The sequence below is a fragment of the Danio rerio genome, chromosome 7, assembly GCF_052040795.2.
Source record: "Danio rerio strain M-AB ecotype USA chromosome 7, GRCz13ab, whole genome shotgun sequence".
Taxonomy (NCBI): Eukaryota; Metazoa; Chordata; class Actinopteri; order Cypriniformes; family Danionidae; genus Danio; species Danio rerio.
In genome coordinates, this window is record NC_141027.1 from 41,783,331 (window position 1) to 41,801,919 (window position 18,589).

Consider the following 18,589-nt stretch of genomic DNA (forward strand, 5'->3'; position numbering starts at 1 on the left):
GATTTAAAAATATATATATATACATGTTATCTTCAGTCTTAAAAATATATAAGAGAAAAAAATAATAATAATTCTGTCTTATTTTAAAAATATATTTAATGTTATCTTCTGGGAACTTCCTGACTCCAAAGCTGTACATGCCATATGTAGAGAATAATGAAGGTTTAAAGTAGGGCTGCACAATATATAGTTTCGGCATTGATATCGCAATGTGTGTGTCTGGAATAGTCACATCACAGGGTATGCAATGTTAAGTTGGGATTATAATCGATCAACAATTTAGTATACATAATTTTGTGGAGTCATTGCAACATATAACCATAACAGAGTAAAACTTTTCATTTGCATGTGTTTGAAAGGCACTTCAAGAGTGTAAAGCAATAACATAAAACACTTGTAACTTTAATGAAGAAAAAATGACTGATTTCTGAACACAACGAAGACTATACAATATTATTTTGCAGGACTACATTTCTGTATTTGAATACTGTTTGACCCTCCAGAAAACCATAAAGAACTCTTTATTTACTTTTTTTTCTTTGCTTGTAATTAGTAGTAGTAATTAGTTTTTCTTTTGCTTGTAATTATTCTTGAAGTTTTATTTTTATCCATGATTCACAGCCTTACAAAAGCAACCCAACCAATCTAAATAAATAATTTTTCACAAATAGATCTATTCAAGACATCTGGCAAAATTGTTTTCATATCACAATATATACTGCAGCAAAATAAAATAGATCAGATTTTTCGAATATCGTGCAGCCCTAGTTCAAAGCTACGTGTTTGATACTTTTAAAAAATCAACTCCATTGCATTTTTAAAAAGGCATCACGGTGGGGCAGTGGGTAGCACGATAGTGTGTATGAGTGTTTCCCAGTGATGGGTTGCAGCTGGAAGGGCATCTGCAGCGTAAAACATATTCTGTATAAGTTGGCGGTTCATTCCACTGTGGCGATCCAAGATTAATATAGGGACTAAGCTAAAAAGAAAATGGATGAATGAATGCACATTTTTTTAAAGAGTAACTAAACCATTACAACTTAATCATTTGATGAAATGCATTACTTAGAAATGAAATATTATTATGTAACTCATGTTACTTGCAATGTGATGCTCCCAACACTGGTTGTAAATAATGATTAGTTTGCTTGAACAAACCAATGCTGTGGTTTAATCAAAAAAATCTTCTTAAGAAGTCACCTACATCTTTGATGGCCTTAGGGTGAGTAAATTAACCACAACTTTCCATTTTTGGGTGAATTATTAATTGTGGGACTTTAAGTTGGAAAACCTAAATGTGTTTTCTCTTATATTTAAGTGTTAACAGAGTTCAGAAAATAACTTTTTGTTTTTTACATTTGCAAACAGCATTTAAAAAACACAAATGTGAAATATGCTGTTTACATAAGCAGTCAGTGTTGTTGAAGCGTACACAGTTTACACAGATGAAGAAAAACCTGTCCTAACAAGGACATAACTGACAAACCACTGGCCTCGACATATCACCAAAATTACTAACACATTGTCTGGCTGAAAACTCCAACATTAAGACATCAATATTCCTATGCTATGTTTCTAAAGGAAGGCTGTGACTATAAAGACTAAACAACTTCCAAACCAAATGCCTAAATTAGGAAAAACACCCAAGTGTTTAGACACAAGTGCTCATTGTTTGCCGAATAATGAGAAAGTGCCCAAAAAGGTCATTTATCAAAACTCTTCACATTAACAAGAAGGAGATTTTATACAGAGGCTGAGAACAGGATAATGTGAATCGGTCAAACACATCAAGAGCTCTGCATAACACAGCCTTTATGGGAGAAGCACAAAGGAAACAATTACTCAAAATGAAAGCACGTCTCCAGAGTCTGCCAGAAATCTTAATAACCGCCAGTTGTGGTGTGGGAAATGATTTTTTGGTGAGATGAGATATGATATGCTGATATATGTATAATATACCAGCAGTCATACATTGTTACAATTTTAAAACAATAATAATAATTAAATAAATGCAAAAAAAAAATGCTTCTACTGCAGTGATTATTTGTGACTCTTGTATTTGATTATCGTTACTGGATGTAGTTACAAAAGCATCTCATCAGAGAGCTGGGAAGAAGTGTAGGTCTCAGTACCCCTTTGAGCCCCCCTAAATCTCCTTTTTCCCATTACAGCTCTGCCAAATGTTCAGGTCCCATTGACTGGGAGGTAAAGGGGGTTGGGGATTCGCGGTGTGTGTCTATTGTTGGGTACTGCGGGGCAGTTTGACCTCAAGCTGCAGTTTTAGAATTCACCTGCAGAGGTCTGTATTTGCCTCCCAATGAAACTATCGAGTAATCAATGAGCCTCAGCAGAGACACATTCTCATAATACAGAACATTAAGGGTCGGCAGATAAAGGGGAGAAAATGTTTAATTTTTAATAAATTAACTATGCAGATTAACTTTACAAACTGATATACACATAGATGAAGACAAAGATAAAACCAAACAACCCATGTGTCAATTTAAAGGGAGCTATCTCTATTGCAATTACAAAAATAAATACATAAACAAATAAAAGGTTTGAATCGATCTTCCTGTCCAAAAGTCTAAAAATTACAAACGCTAAAATGTTTTCTGTAAAATGAAAACAAGAACAAACATCTACAAATGAGTTCAGACAAAATCAACTTAATTAAAATCAAACAATTATTTTCAAGCTGCATAGACATGTGCTCTTGTTATAAACTCATCTCGCTTTTTGAGTTTCAGAGAAAACATGCCTCATTTAACTTCACCATTTTGCATCTCAAGCAAATGTATCTAGATTTAAGGATGCAAAAAAATAATAATAATATTTTTATTTCAGTGCATAGCATTTAAAGCAATGCCTTTACAAATGCAAGCCTTTCTGCTTTGATTTAAGACCTTTTAAGGCCTTTAATTAAGACCTGTTTGCACTGTACATCTTAAGAAATGACTATTTTCTTGATTCAGCTCCGCTCCTTCCAGTAAATTTCTATCAAAACCTTCTCTTCTGGGAGGTCCATTTCCAGACTAAACATAAGCTCAGCAAAACAGTCAGATGTCAAAGCCAAATAGACCATTTGAAAATAAAAGCACACAATCCTTTTCATTTAAAGGCCAAGCAAATTGGATGTGATTCTGGATGACAGTACATGTAATAACAGCCAAGTTCAGCTATTTCAAACATTTGCAGCAGTAAATACTATGAAACAGCTGTGTTTAAACTGGTGTTCCAAACTATGCAGTTGAGCACCTTGCAGGCCTGTAGCCAGCCCAGTAAAAGGGGTGGTTCTTTTTTTTTTTTTTTTTTAAATATGGATCTTTCTGCAGTCATTCACCTCATTGTCTATTTAATTATGAGGTTTAAATACTTTTAAAGTTTTTTTCTGGATTAGCTTAGTTATAAACCACTTTTTTGATGTACCGAAACAATTTCCCAAAGATTTAGAGGAAAAAAAAAACATGAGAATAATACTTAATTTTCAAATACAAATGTATTACATCATATTTGACTAGAAAAAAAAGGATACTGTTTAAGTTTTAAATTAAAAACTAGACTATTGACATTAGTTATGCAAACACAAACTGGTCAGCACATTTAACTTCGCTTGGTCTTAAAGTCTTCTTCGATGGTTATTTTCACAATTTATAATGGAAAAGCAGTCAAAATAGAAAAAATGAGCTTGTGGATGGGACAAATTCTGGACCTTTGTCAGTGAGGGTTGGGTCTTTCTAACCACCCTAACTTTCTAACTTTCTTCATTCTATTAGATTTGGGTTGGTTATAGGACATATCCAATCCAAACTTTGTACAATAAAGTCTTGCACTATTGCACTATTTCTCAAGTCTATCGAAGCCATTGATTGATGTCAGAGAGAGATTTATGCTCGGTGTGTCAAATTAAATTTGACTGAGACTCTCCAATCTCCAGTCAACATTCAAGCAGCATTTACTGAACAGCATTAGGTTATGACAGTCACTGACACTTCAGTGTTTGATGCTTCGGTGTGTTAATGTTCAAATTGTGACACTTGATCTAGACATAAATAGTCTGCAGCACAAAATCTAAACAGTGTTTTTATACTCCTGAAAGTATTTTTGAGAAGAGGACAGCATTTGTAATGATGTTCCAAATAAAATAATCTTCAAAAAAAAGACAATAAGTCTTGTTAGTTAACTGTACAAATATCAAATTACACACAAACATTAAATTAAAGAAACTAATGGTATTTTTTTATAGTCATATGACCTTGGATGACAAGTCCTCAACATTCATCTTAATTCTAGCAATGCAGTCAACATTCAAATAGAATATTTTATTGTTTATTATAACATTTATTACAAAACAATACATTTACTTCATATAATAAGTTTAGTTTTGTTGTTTTCGTCATGCATTTCATATGAAGCTTAAATAAATTTATAAAAACAAGAAAAAGTTTTTACACTGCAAAAAATATTTTCTTTTTTACTCATTTTGTCTTGTTTCTAGTCGAAATATCAAAAAAGTCTTAAATCAGGAAGAGTTTCCTAAACAGGCAAATATACAGTCTTGTTTTAAAAAATAACATGCCTAAAATGAAGTAGGCTTTTCCTTAAATCAAGCCAAATAATCTGCCAATGGGGTTAGCAAAAAAAAATCTTGTTTTTTTTGTTTTGACATAAGATTATTTTGCTTATTGTCACTGTTTAGTACTGTGATGGTAATATTCCAGGTGAAGATAATAAGTAAATAACACTGTCTTCAGTTCCCTTTGCCAATCGTGTTCCAAATGACTGTATTATGACAAATAGGTGCTTTGCTGTCTCCAAAGCTTCAAAATCTTCTGCCCTTCAGAGTGAGTGGGACAGGGATAGTCAGTCATTTCCGATTGCTGTTGGCCCTCTATATAGCATTAAAGCAAACGATTATGCACCTGGGAATGGGATGCACATTAGCAATGTGAGCCTCTTTGTATTGGAGTCAAATGTATTGCACATTATTAATAAAATAAAATTTTTAAGACTATAGAAATATGATAGAGCAGGGGATTCCAAACTCGGTCCTGGAGGGCTCGATGTCCTGCATATTTTAGTTCCAACCCCAATTAAACACACCTAAACTAGCTAATCAAGCTCTTTCTAGGTATACTAGAAACTTCCAGGCAGGTGTGCTGAAGGAAGTTGGAGCTTAACTTGGCAGGACACCGGCCCTCCAGGATCGAGTTTGGACACCCCTGAGCTAGAGTGACCAACTCTACCTACTTTGCATGGCGAGATTGGCTTTTGTTTCATCAAAAAAAGGGGGGAAAAAAACAATAGTACAGTCTTTAAAATACAATAAACCTTTGTCACTGGCATTCACAGTAGTTCAACAAATGGTTCCTTCGTATGCTGTAATTAATATCTATAATATGCTGTAAATATTTTTAAAATATTGACACTAAAAGCTTCCAGATATCTGATGAATTAAACAGTAAGTAAAGAGTAGTTGGCACAAAAAAAAGACCAAATTGTAATGAGAAATTGCACTACTGCCATCATGTATTTATACTGCAGCAAACTGAATTTTGGCCAATAGTGCCACTTTATGTTGGGACTCAGTAAGGTGTTTTTTGTTTTAAAAGAACGGTCAGCTGATCGGTCAAAGAATGATCAAGGCTTACAGCTTTCTGTAAAACATTCTTTTGTGTGCACAGAAGATAGATATCGCTATAAATACAGTTATAGCTCCACTCACTACTGAAAAGAAGGCTGGGAGCACAATCTTATTTGCTTTTTAATCTGTTAGAGTGCCTTTTAAGAAAATTCAGATTGTTGTACTGGCAGTGATTGCTCATCACAGCACCAAATTCCGATTTATTTTAATCTTTAGTTAATTAATATTAATCTGGCCTAAATATATACTTCAAATCAAGTTTGTTTGAGGGCAAAAAGAAGTTTGAAAACGCAGAGCTAGGGAATACATATTTTCAAACTCTCTGACACCACCATGCTGCAGTTTGCGGGGTTGTAAATGTTTAATTTTGCTCACGTATCCCTAAACACAACAATGGTGGCTGAGAAAAAACAGTTTCATAAACATACTGTATCACGTCTGCAACTAGCAGGCCTACACACGCAAGTCTATTCATTCACAAACTATGCGTGAAGTAAAAGTGGAAGTCTCTCTTTGTGTATTTTTGTGTGAACTATATTTAATATATCTGCATAGCAGCCCAAATTAATGTCCCGTGAGTGTTTTATAATGGACGTGCGCCCATACTGGAGGATCTAGCAAGGCTCAATGGTGTTTCTGCCATATAGTCTGTGAAATAAACTTGCACATAAGCTTCAGACGCGCTCTGGCAGAGCTGTTCACTGTTCCTGGCAGCATTCTCCCTATAATATCCAGCTGTAAACTCCAGCGCCATCAGATCGACACGTTTCAACAAATTTAGGGTGTTTTACTGTATTTTACATTTTTGAATAGTAGATATTTAATAGTAGATATTCAGACAGTTTAAAGGGGAAGCTGCTTTTGCAAGTCAATATTTTGATAATAGCATACAGTGTGATAACAAGAAAATTAGATACCAGCAGAAATTTAAGTAGGGTGGGTTTAACTTGCCAAATTCTAATGTTATAAAATTAACAATATGGAAATAGTGGTTGTTTTATTAGCCTTTATATTTGGAAAACAATACCAGATTTATTTTAATGCAGAAAACATTAACATAAAACATAAGTGCAAGAAAACTTCTAAATCTATGTTTTCCCAAAGTAATTTACACACTACCATTTCAAAGTCTTTTTTTCATGGTGAAAAGCTCCATGAAACACTGCTGACATCTAGTCTTGTCTTATAAACTCTTCTAAAGTGAACACTTTTCTACATTCATTCAATAATCAGAAAGGTTTCTTGAGCTGCAAAACAGCACATTTGAATGATTTCTGAAGGAAATGTACTACAACACAAGCAGTTGTTTATGTAATATTTAAAAGAGAGACAGCTTTTAATACTTCAATATTCATTCAATTAAAACACTTTAACTGCACATACTAAAAACTACCCAAACACATCTACAAGGATCAACAAAAAATCCATATGAGGTTTCAGTAATTTCCCCTCCATCACATATCTGTTCCTCCCATCAAGCCTCATGCATACACAAACACTTTCTGTGTCTTTAACCTACATCCTTCATTCTGCTTCTGTGTTTGTGGACAGAGAGAGAGAGGATGGACAGAATGAGGCCAGAGACTGTGCCTCTTATAAATCCAGTCTCTTATTAAAACAAAACCTTTTGAATCTATATATTACAGTAGAAATGTGAACATTCACGTCATTTCATTAAACAAGACACAACATTCAAGAAGCTCATATTCAGCTTTAAGGGCATCGACTACATGTGCCGGAAGTACCATTTCAGTATGGATTATTAACAATAACAAGCCATTCAGCAAAGCCAGACTCTGTCTCTCTCTTCTGCACTCGGGATGGGGGAAGCACTAAATGGGATATTGAGCCTTTCCTCTGTAAAAATTGGGTCAGTTCTCTCTAAGCCAGACAGTCTGTCTGAGAGGAAGCAGAACAGCGGCACACTGCACTACAAATTTACACCGCAAACCATCTACTAGACCACCGTGCCTCAAAATTGAGCCCCTTCTGATCGCATGCACTTTAAAGAGTAATGTTGGGAAGTAGTGAGGCATGCCTCCAGGCCCAGCACACAGCAAACGCAGACCTGAACCCATAATTCAGCTGTAATTACAGACGAGCAGAGCACTGCATGAGCCGTGAGGCATCAGGATCACTGGAATCAGGCTAATCAATAGGAGCTGCTCTACATTTGAACATCCTTTAAATAGGACAACTGTACAATTACTCAGTGTTTGGACTGAAAGATTTCTATAAACCAAGCTAAAAATTGTAAGTAATAATAATATAAAAATAATTATTTTGTTATTGTACTTTTGTATAGCGACTTTAAAAGCACTTTACACTTTAAAAAATACAAGGATAGCAGAAAAAGCAGTTTTGCAGAAGATAAAAATAATTTATACAAACATAAAACTAGTCAAAAACACTGCAAATATAAAACTGATCAAAACAGACAATCCACAAAGAGGCAAGCTTAAAAATGTGAGTCTTCAAAGATATTGTAAATTCTTTAAAACATTCTGCATGTCTAATATTACAGAGGAGTGAGTTCCAGAGTTTTGGAGAAACAAAAGAAAACGCCCGGTCACCCATAGAGAGCAGAGCAAATGCAGGAATAAAACCCTCAGGAAAGTCATTCAATGGCCATTTCTAGTTAGATAGCGAAAAAACGAGTATTCTACAGCAGAATTTTTCTAAACATATTTACTATTTGTTTTTCGTCTGGGAAAGATTAATCGCATCCAAAATGAAAGTTTGTTGTGACGTAATATACGAGTGTGTACTGTGTACATTCTACTGCTACTACTACTACTAATAATACATTTCTATTCTGCTTTCAAATACCATTACATTTAAAATAGCTTATTATATTAGTTCTGCAAAAGATAAAGTACTGTACTTGATGTGTGTATGGTGTAGGGAACACATTAAAAATAATTTAATAACAAGTGCAGGAGTCAAAAGTAAAATCAAAACAATGACAATTTTTAAATGACTTGAAATGTTTAATAAACTAAACTTCTACAATATAAGTGCACTTTTAAAACTGTGTTAAAAACAAAGTCATTAAGATTGCTCTCTTAAATGGACTTGTTTGAATTTTATCTGCATGTAGTGTTTAAATTAAAAGCCAAAATACAAATTTAATAGAATTAAACGTGTTCCCTTTTCAATAGTTGTGAAATTCTAAGTTACTTTTTGATTATTAATTATGTTGGTTTATTTGTGCAATTTAGCATGTTGATGCAACTTTCTCATTTTTGTTCTGGTTGATCATATAATCTTTCGAATCATCATCTGATTTCTTAAACTAAGATGGCTCCTATTTCTAGCACCATAAGCTTGGCATAAAACAAAGTCAATATGCGACTGAAGTGTTGTTGCTCAGCTTTTTCTTTTCTTTTCTTTTTTATATCTCTCATGTGATTTTCGGTGGACTGTATGGAGAATTCTTTCTAATATCTCACTCTTTATTCAACTGACCAGAAATGAACTGTTGACCACAGCACATACTGTAAGAAAATCTCCTGACTGAGAGGACCAAACTAAACCTGTCCACAAAGTCCAAGCTGAGAGATGGAGACATCCACAACAAAAACACCACATAACTGTTAAATCAGTTGTTTAAAGGACCCGGCACAGACACTCTTCTAAGCTATTTTATTTTGTTTAATTTTTAACAATATTTATTTAACCTGGCAAGCTGATTATTTGGCTTTTAGTTCACAATCTAGGTTTTCCTGCATGAGCAAATTCAATCCCGTCCATAGAGCTAGCAGGAAATTTCTGCTGCACATACAAAAGGCTGGTTTTACCTTAATGCTGCCAGAACATTCCTGGCCAGCCAAATAAGGAAGTCCTCAATTGTTCATATCTCTCTACAAGGAACCTTGGACAGAAACGATATACAGATTTTTCAAAAGGGTGACCTATAGGGGAGGACCGGAAACCTATTCAATGCAGAATGAATATAAATCAATAAATAAATAAAATACAACGAAATTATACAGAAAAAAAAAAAACGGAGAAAGAAAGAAAATCACAATGGCACGGGATATTGCACAAAATGTCATTCTACTATTACTGCAATACATAACCAAATAGCATTTGCAAAAAAAGTGATCCCCCATTGAATTTTCTTTCTTTTTAAAATATTTCCCAAATGATGTTTAACAGAGCAAGCACATTTTCACAGTATGTCTGATAATATTTTTTTTCATATGTTTTATTTCGGCAAGAATAAAAGCAGTTATTAATTTTTTAAACACCACATTAAGGAAAAATTTATTAGCTCCTTTAAGCTATAATTTTTTCCAATAGTCTACAGAACAAACCATCGTTTTATAACACCTTGCCTAATTACAATCTGCCTAGTTAACCTAATTAAGCCATTAAATGTCACTATAAGCTGTATAGAAGTGTCTTGAAAAATATATAGTCAAATATTATTTACTGTCATCATGGCAAATATAAAATAAATCAGTTATTAGAGATGAGCTATTAAAACTATTATGTTTAGAAATGTGTTGAACAAATCTTTGCTCCAATACACAGCAATAGTAATATATTTAATATGTTAATATCTACTCTGCAAAGCACTAAGCTCTGAATTTTGTATCTACTGCATCGAATGGTAGGGTGGTACAATATATCACATCACAAAGATATGCAACGCTTAGTCTGAATTATAATTGAACAGAAGCTACAGAATTGTATTTAATCACTGTGTTTACTTTCCAGTCCAAATATCTACATTTCAAAGTGAAAATCTGATTATTTCACTTACCCCACTGGCAGATAATTCAGCTTGTTTAAAGGAAAGCTCTTAATTGTGACTTGTTTCTTCTGACGGTGAAAACAAATCAATATTTTTACTTGCTTTAATGATTTTTAGATATTTGGACTGGAAACAAGACAAATAAGATTGTTGTGATTGTTCGACTGTTAAGACTCCAAAAAAAACTACCAAATAGTGCTATTCAACTAAACGGTATTAATACTGCAATATTTTACATTTTTATTATGATATTTAGCACAGAAAAATAACATTTCATAATATCACATTTTTCCATTATCGTGCAGTCCTATTGATTGGGTAAATAAATGCTGGAAAAAAATTAGGGAAACATTTTTTTTTTAATTCAGAAATTGCTAGTGACCTTCACACAACTACAGATAAAAAAAAAAAAAAAACAGTAAAAAGTAGTATTTTCTTCATGTGAAACACACTCCAATAATGATTAGCGTTTTTTACTTTGCATTTTTAAACTCAAATAAATGTTTCTTTTCCCATAAACAAACTTTCATTATAACTTTAACTTTGCTTGAAAAGTGGGTCTGACTTTGATATCCGACTACTTTTTAGCTACTCTCTGCATCAAATAAACTCAAGATTATCAAGCAGGCTTGTTTTCAGCATAAATACTCAGCATAAAAATCCCAGATGCAAATAGCGCAGGTGTCTAACAAATGAGCAGGCGTATTGTTCGGCAGAACAAAAGCCAGCATGAGCCGAGGCGTTTCTAGAGTACAGCCGTAGGGATCCAATCACTCATTCCTCACATTTAGACCAGCAGAAGGAGAAAGAGGAAAAGAACGAGAGAAAGAAAGCGAGTATTTATTAATCAGCCCTTCATCTCTCGGCCTGCACTCTCACATGTGAAAGAGCCAATTCTCCCTAAAGCTCTTGAGGTGTGACAGCTAGAAAAAGTGGCTCCCTGAATACTAATGGGATTTCTCTCAGTCTCTGAAGATTGCTGGCCAGTGAAGCGAACTTCTGCAAACCTTTTCTAATTGTTGCAGGTCCCGCTGGAATTGTTTCCAGAGAGAATACAAGGCCTCGAGCTCAAAGACACACCTGCGACTTGGTGCTTCAGACCCACAACCTGGTGGTACTGCAAAAAAAAAAAAAAAATCCTCATTTGAAACGACTGACTTGGTTCTTTGTGTATTATCCCCAAAGGTTAAAACCTTTAACAGAGGCCTGGAAGGAAATTCTCACAGAGAGACACACAAAAAACTTCTCATGAAGTATTAAAGTATATATATATATATATACATACACACATACATACATATAATTGAATGCAACATAATTCTTGAATCACTATTAAATATAAATAATTTACATGTAATCAATTTTAACAATTTAGTTTTTTCCACAGTACTTTCTATCATGTATTTTTATATAACAATATTAATAAGATTGGCTGAAATAAAAACATATTACATATATAATACAAGATTTAAAATAATTGTTAAAGGTCATTATATTAGACCCATAAAAGTCTTTTTCTTTCAATTGGCTACAGAACAAACCACAGTTGTTCAATGACTTGCCAAGTTCACCTAACTGAGCTTTTAGATCACACTTTGAGATGTATGCTAATGACTTGCAAAATAACGTTCTGTTTTTATGCAAAGACAAAATAAATTAGTAACTAATTAGTTATTAAATGAGTTATAATTATCAAAACTAATGTTTTTACATATTCCCCCTATTTCCAAAGCCATTACCATATTGATAATCTGGTGCATGCCTTCTATAGATGATTTGTATTTTCAACAATTTGTTTTCAACAAATGTTTTTTTTTTTTTTAAATAATCTGTTACTAAAATAATCTGTCACTAATTTAAACAACATGTGCCCTCCCTCTCTTTTTTCCTTTTTCTTTTTTTATCCCCTTTTTTTGCTTTAGTTTTTTTATTTTCCTCATCATTTTTGTTTTTTTCCTCTAAATTGAAAACAAAGATGTAAATATTGTGATATTATATTGTCATATTTTTATTACATGTCAATAAAAAGATATTATAATGAAAAACTCTAATATAATGTTTTAAAATATCTCCTTTAAACAGCACTTGAGAAATATTTGAAAAATAATAATTAATTTGACAGGGAGTTAACAATTTTCTGCTAGCATGTCTGTGTATGTATGTGTGCAATAACCTTAAATAATAATATTAAAAACAACTGTTTTAAAAATAAGTTAGTAAAGGTAAGCTTAACTACACTAAAAAAAAAAGTTGACTCAATTCAAAATTGTAAGACAACTTGCTGCAGAGCTTTTTTGCGTTGACTCAAGTTTAACACAAGTACTGCACTTGACTCTATTTAAGTAGTGTCAACTCAAAAAAGCTCTGCTGCAAGTTTTTACAGTGTAGACCTCTAGTCTTTTTTTACCTCTTTTCTTACCTCTAGTTGTGTAAAACAAACACAAAAATAGAGGTTACTCTTTAAATTAAAGCTATTTCTTTTAATAATTATATAATAGTTTAATTGTACACTACAAGTAACTATGCCTTAAATTGTTTAAATCTTAAAAACATAATTTAAAAATTATTAGCTAAATTAAAATCTCCAAAACCCTGGGAATTGTAAACAATCAGTGTAAATGAACTGAGCTTTACTCTGAAACACAAAAGCACTTCAGCATAAAAATTGCGGCTGTTTGCAGTTTGATTACAGCATTAACCTATAGCCGAGATGCCCAAACTATAGGATCACATTTGTCCCACCCTTCCATCTGACAAAAAAAGGAGAATAATGGGGATGGTTTAGAGACTGTGATTTCTAATTAAATTTATTTTTTGCTTGTTTGTTATATTGTTAAGCCCCAAGAAGCTAATGGAAATTAAATGTTTCAATTAAATGAATTATTTCCCAGAGATGGGTTGCGGCTGGAAGGGCATCCGCTGCGTAAAATACTTGCTGGATAAGTTGGCGGTTCATTCCACTGTGGCGACCCCGGATTAATAAAGGGACTAAGCAGACAAGAAAATGAATGAATGAATCAAATTTTTTAAATGCCCATCCTGTCACCCGATGGATAGAACACAATGCAGAGATATCATTGAGCAAATGGAGACAAAAGCAGTTTCTGCTTGACTAGTGTATTCAGCATTGAACTCCACTGTGCTATAAAAAGGTGATCGTATTATTATTGTAAAAAGTAAAACAAAAAAAAAAACAATTATACTGCATTAGTTTATATGTTTTAAAGTAATATTTTCTATTTATCTTTCAAAATTATGAAATAAACTAGCTATAGCAACTTTAATGTAATATAGTTAATTGGTATTTGTTTTTTACTACATATGAAAAAGTTTAGGCACCCCTGACCTACAGGAATGGAAATGTTCTGATAACAGCCATTCATCTGACATATCTAACAGATTATTAGCTTTAAAATCAACTCACAAACCCTATGCAGTTTGTTTATAATCCCCTAGTTGGGAATCCTGCTTAAAAAGTGTCATCAAGGGTCTAAAAATCTGGACGACAACAAACCAAACTATTACAAGTTCAAACTTGAAATTCTGAGCAGAAATCTTGAGATAAAAGCTCAGTCCCAGCTCTCCCAGAAGCCCATGTTCATTCTGAAACGAGTGTCCTCTGACTGTTAAGTGCGTGTACAGTATAAAATACAGGACAGCCCAGTCAGCGGTGATGTGCGTTCCTGAAGTGCATCCACGCAGAAGCCATGCAGCAGATATGCAAAACTGACTCGAGCTGCATGCATTTGAGTCAACAACCAAATACTTCATTAAAAATAGATCAACTAAACATCCTTCCTCCAGTCTATCCTCTTGGTTTTCTTGTAATTCACTACAACCGGAGATGAACATTAGGAATCAATTGTACAACAAAAACTGCAAAGTAGAGCTGCACAATTAATCGTAAAAGACCGCGATCTCGATTCGACCCCCTAGACGATCTTAATCCAACATTTCTACGATTCTGCCAATCATATTTTCAAGTTCAGGAAAGAAGCGGCTGCACGAGTCTTTTCATTGTTTCACATACACTGCTCAGCGACATGGACACCTTCAAATGATGTTGAAAGTCTCACATACTGTATTTATAAGGTATAGTTCACCTAAAAATGTCATTTTTGTCTTCATATAATGCTGTTTTTGCAGCCAGGAAATCACACGTTACGCGAGCTGCTGACCATCAGCTGTTATCACAGAGAGGACGTGCGCGCCCCCTACTTAATGATAGATGCGCGCACGTCTACTTTAGTGAACAGAACCTGCATAGGCTTGGAGTAACAGGTAATAAAGTTGTAAATACTATTCAGTTTGTTGAACAGAGTGATCGTTTGAGAGCCGCGTGCGAAGAATTAACAGCACTTAGCAGTGGAAATCGAACCAAAAGTGTGCACATTACTCAAATAATCATATCGCATTTTAGAGTTATTGCGACAAGCATTTGTTATGATTTTTCTTTCATAGCGAACACACAGTTGTGCATGAAAATAATCTTTACAGTATCAGCATAACTACTCTAGCCTATATAATGTTGATTTTACCTGTGAATAAAATGGTCTAATATTGTTGTCAATGACAGATTGCAAGCATAGGCCTATATCTCAAACATAATTCAACATCAGATTTATTACAAGTAGAATAGAATTATTTAGAGAAACCAGTAGACCTACACATAATATTATTAGTGTTGTTTTACCATATGTTTGAGGAAAAACTATAATAATTGCTGACACATATTAACCTTTATTTTACATCTACAGAATCACTAGAAAATCGGGATCTTTATTTTAAGCAAAAAAAAAAAAAATAAAAAAATCGTGATTCTCATTTTAGCCAGAATCATGCCGCTCTACCGAAAAATATGTCTTTTTATAATCTTTGCTATTTTATAACATTTCTATGTGTGAGGTCATCAGGACCCCACAAAGGAAACTGTCTATAAACCTCCAGCACTTTATTGGTTGGAGTGAATAGACACTGACATCAGGGTCACTTCACTTATGAAAGAAACAGATAAACTATGACGGAGCATCATCATATCAGTCCTTCTGTGGAAGGCACATCTTCTAGGTCAAAGAAGATAAAACAGGGGGGAAAAAGAAAGCACTTTTAAAAACAAATGTTAATTGAGTTCACGTCTAAACACCATTTTGTTTTTCATTTGTAACTATAAAAGCTGTACTTTCAGGTATTTATTTTAGAAAAACAGTTTACTTTCATGTTTACATTCTTATGGTGTGACCACATTTGGCACTATAAATTTGGTTTGATTAAAACAAACTTTAGTGCTATTGCTTTGTTTGTGTCATTCATTTCATTTATTGTGAATGCTGAAACCCAAACTCTGATGCATACTAAACTAGTGCAACTAGTTCAAACAGAGCACTACATTTTGTTAACTGAACCGAAACCTACCCAAGTGTGAACGCAGCCTTACTGACTTAAACAAGAGTCAGTATGTGTACTACTGAACCAGTATACTGAACCACACGGAAAGTTTCAAATCTAAAATCTAAACTCTATTTTGACTGCATAGAAATGGTGGGAATAATAATAAAAAAGCGATGTTTGCATCAAAACACAAATTATTTACATTTTTTAATATTTTGATTTGAGCAAAATATACTTTGAAAAACATTGTTCCATAAGTTGAGAACAGTACTTCATCATTTGTAAGGTTTTAATTTAATAATTTAGCATAAAAGTTTCTCTTAAAAAATAAAAAAAAATAAAATAAAAATCAGGCAATAAACTGCCATGAGTCCTCATAAAAAAACTGATCAACTAGAGGGACAATAAAACAAATGTTTCCTCACCATTGACTCACAATGCAGTGGTACTAATGTAATTTCCTTCTTCTGTTGAACACAAAATGAGATATCCTGAAGAATGTTGGAAACCAGCAGCCATTGACATCCATAGGAGAAACAAAACATACTGTGTTAGTCAATGGCTGCTATAACATTTTCCGTCTTTAGTATATCTTCTTTTGTGTTTAACAGAAGAAATAAACTATGACATGTTAGGAACAAGTGGAGGACGATGAGTAGCTGATGGCAGAATGTTCATTTTTGGAGGAACTGTCCCTTTAAGTCTAATACAACGCTTTAAAGATTTTCAAGTTGATAATTTAACGCATGCTCAAATGAGGTCACCACACTAAAAAGGGATGTAACTACAGGATGAATGTAATTTAGTAGTACCATAAAATCCCCTAAAAACACAAGAACAACTATTCAATAGAACATTTTTTTAACTGAAGCATTGCACATTCCTACCACTAAAATAATAACAATATATTTTTGGAGCATCAGCGGATGGGGTAAAAATGTATGACTTTCCCAGTTCTGAAAATCACTCTTAAAATTCCACATTTCTGTCACAGTCCTAAAAGAGAAAAGCCAAATGTTATCATGAAGAACAACATGACACTTGCAACCCTCTTCATAACCATCACAAATCTGCTTTACTTCAACAACAACATACCATAATGCTACCATAATGTAAAAATAACTAACTTAAAGTCTTCCCAAGAGCTATTTGAGTGTAATTAGAGTAAACACATCCTTTTATGACCAGTACCACCTGCAACTCCCAACAACAAAGCTGAGAGGAAATTGAACTGTTCACGAGGGTACAGCTGATGTCTCAACCTCTCCACTAACTACCAACATGAAGAAGACCCTCCATCCCGAATGAAGACCAGTGATGGAGAATACCGGATTAACACGTGCAGCAGCAGCCTGCCTGTCCATCTCTCTCTCTGAGTGTGTGTACTCGGCCACTATATTCAGGACCAGTCTGGCTTCTTACAGCCCCTTCTTTTACACTGCCAAATAAACTAGATCCAGTCGGAAAACTCCCTGCGCACTAATCTGACTGTCTGCGACGAGAAGGGCGGATTAAACACAGTCAGAACGGCGGTAAAAGACCGCAGACACACTTGAACACGGATGTTTTTGATAAGTGTTTAATGAAGCAGATGACATTCTGATGCTGCTGCTGGAAATGTCCTACCTTTCTCTCCATGGCAGATGCTGACTGTTGGCCGGTGGTCCAGAAAGGGCAGCGGATGGCAGATGAAGAAGCGCGGTTGTGTGTCCTGAGCAACGGAGATGAACTTCTTCTTTACAGCTCTTTACGCACACACACACTCCCTGTTGCTCGGTGCTGGAGTGACTGGACAGTCAGTCAGCGGAGAAAGAGAGTGAGGAGTAGACGCAGCCGGAGACGGTAAGCTCCGATGCGCATGCGCGAGCGAGGCGGGCTAGAATAAAACTCCGGGATTCAGAGGGAGCGTCAGCAAATTACCCGCCGCTCCCCTGGAGAGCGTACAGTCACTCTCGCCGACCCCTGAAAACGAGTTTGGACTTTGTCGAACAGGCCTCAATGACCAGTGAGCAGCATGCGCATGAAAAATCCGCCAAATATCTGGACATCATGATGATGATGATGGTAAAAAATGGAGCGAAGCTGAGATCAAACCAGTTTGCAAGTTCTTACAAGAATTCAAGACTTGGTTCTTTACATCTGTAAACATGTCTAGAGTCAAGGCAAATTTAAAAGCACAGTTCAGTCAAATATTATAATGTAAGCATTTAATAATCTTCATGTGGAGAAAGAAGTTTACGGATTTCTTTGAGCGCTGGAACTTTTTGTCAGTGCCACTCAAACAATTCAGGATCTCTTTTTAACGGGACAGTTTACTTGTATTGAATTGATTCTTAATCTTTATGGCATTTCTTTCTGTTGAACACAATAGATCTTTTGAAGAATGTTGAAAACCTGAAGCGATTGACATCCATACTATGCAAAAAATACAATGGAAGTCGATGGTTACCGGTTACAAACATTTTTAAAAATGTGTTCAACAGAAGAAACGGATATATTTGCACAAGCAGAGGCATGTAAATAATTACAGAATTAACATTTTTGGGTAAACTCTCTCTTTAAGTTCTTAGTCATCTCAGAAATCTCATTTTACACTAGTCACAAAAATAATTCCTCTGGATTTAAGCAGAAAAACATGCATTATTTGTCTGGTAAATCATAATTGTTCTCAAACGAAACGTAATGTATAATATTTGACACTTTATTTTTCATGTTTAGCCAAAGCATCAAATAATCGCCTTTTGATTTCTGTATTTTAGCGCAGCATTCCAAATGAATATAAAGTTATGTGGTGT

General features: G+C 34.3%; 1 protein-coding gene across 3 annotated transcripts in view; it reads right to left on the bottom strand.

Moving 5' to 3' along the window:
• smarcd3b (SWI/SNF related BAF chromatin remodeling complex subunit D3b) overlaps positions 1 to 17,612 on the bottom strand; it is a 53,563-nt gene extending 35,951 nt beyond the window's left edge. For all 3 annotated transcript variants that reach the window (XM_087259650.1, XM_087259649.1, XM_087259647.1), the window contains exon 1: positions 17,421 to 17,612. In XM_087259650.1, the coding sequence (XP_087115776.1) occupies positions 17,421 to 17,432 (12 nt within the window). In that variant the 5' untranslated portion in view covers positions 17,433 to 17,612. The remainder of the gene's footprint in view (positions 1 to 17,420) is intronic.
• Between the last annotated feature and the right edge of the window lie 977 nt (positions 17,613 to 18,589).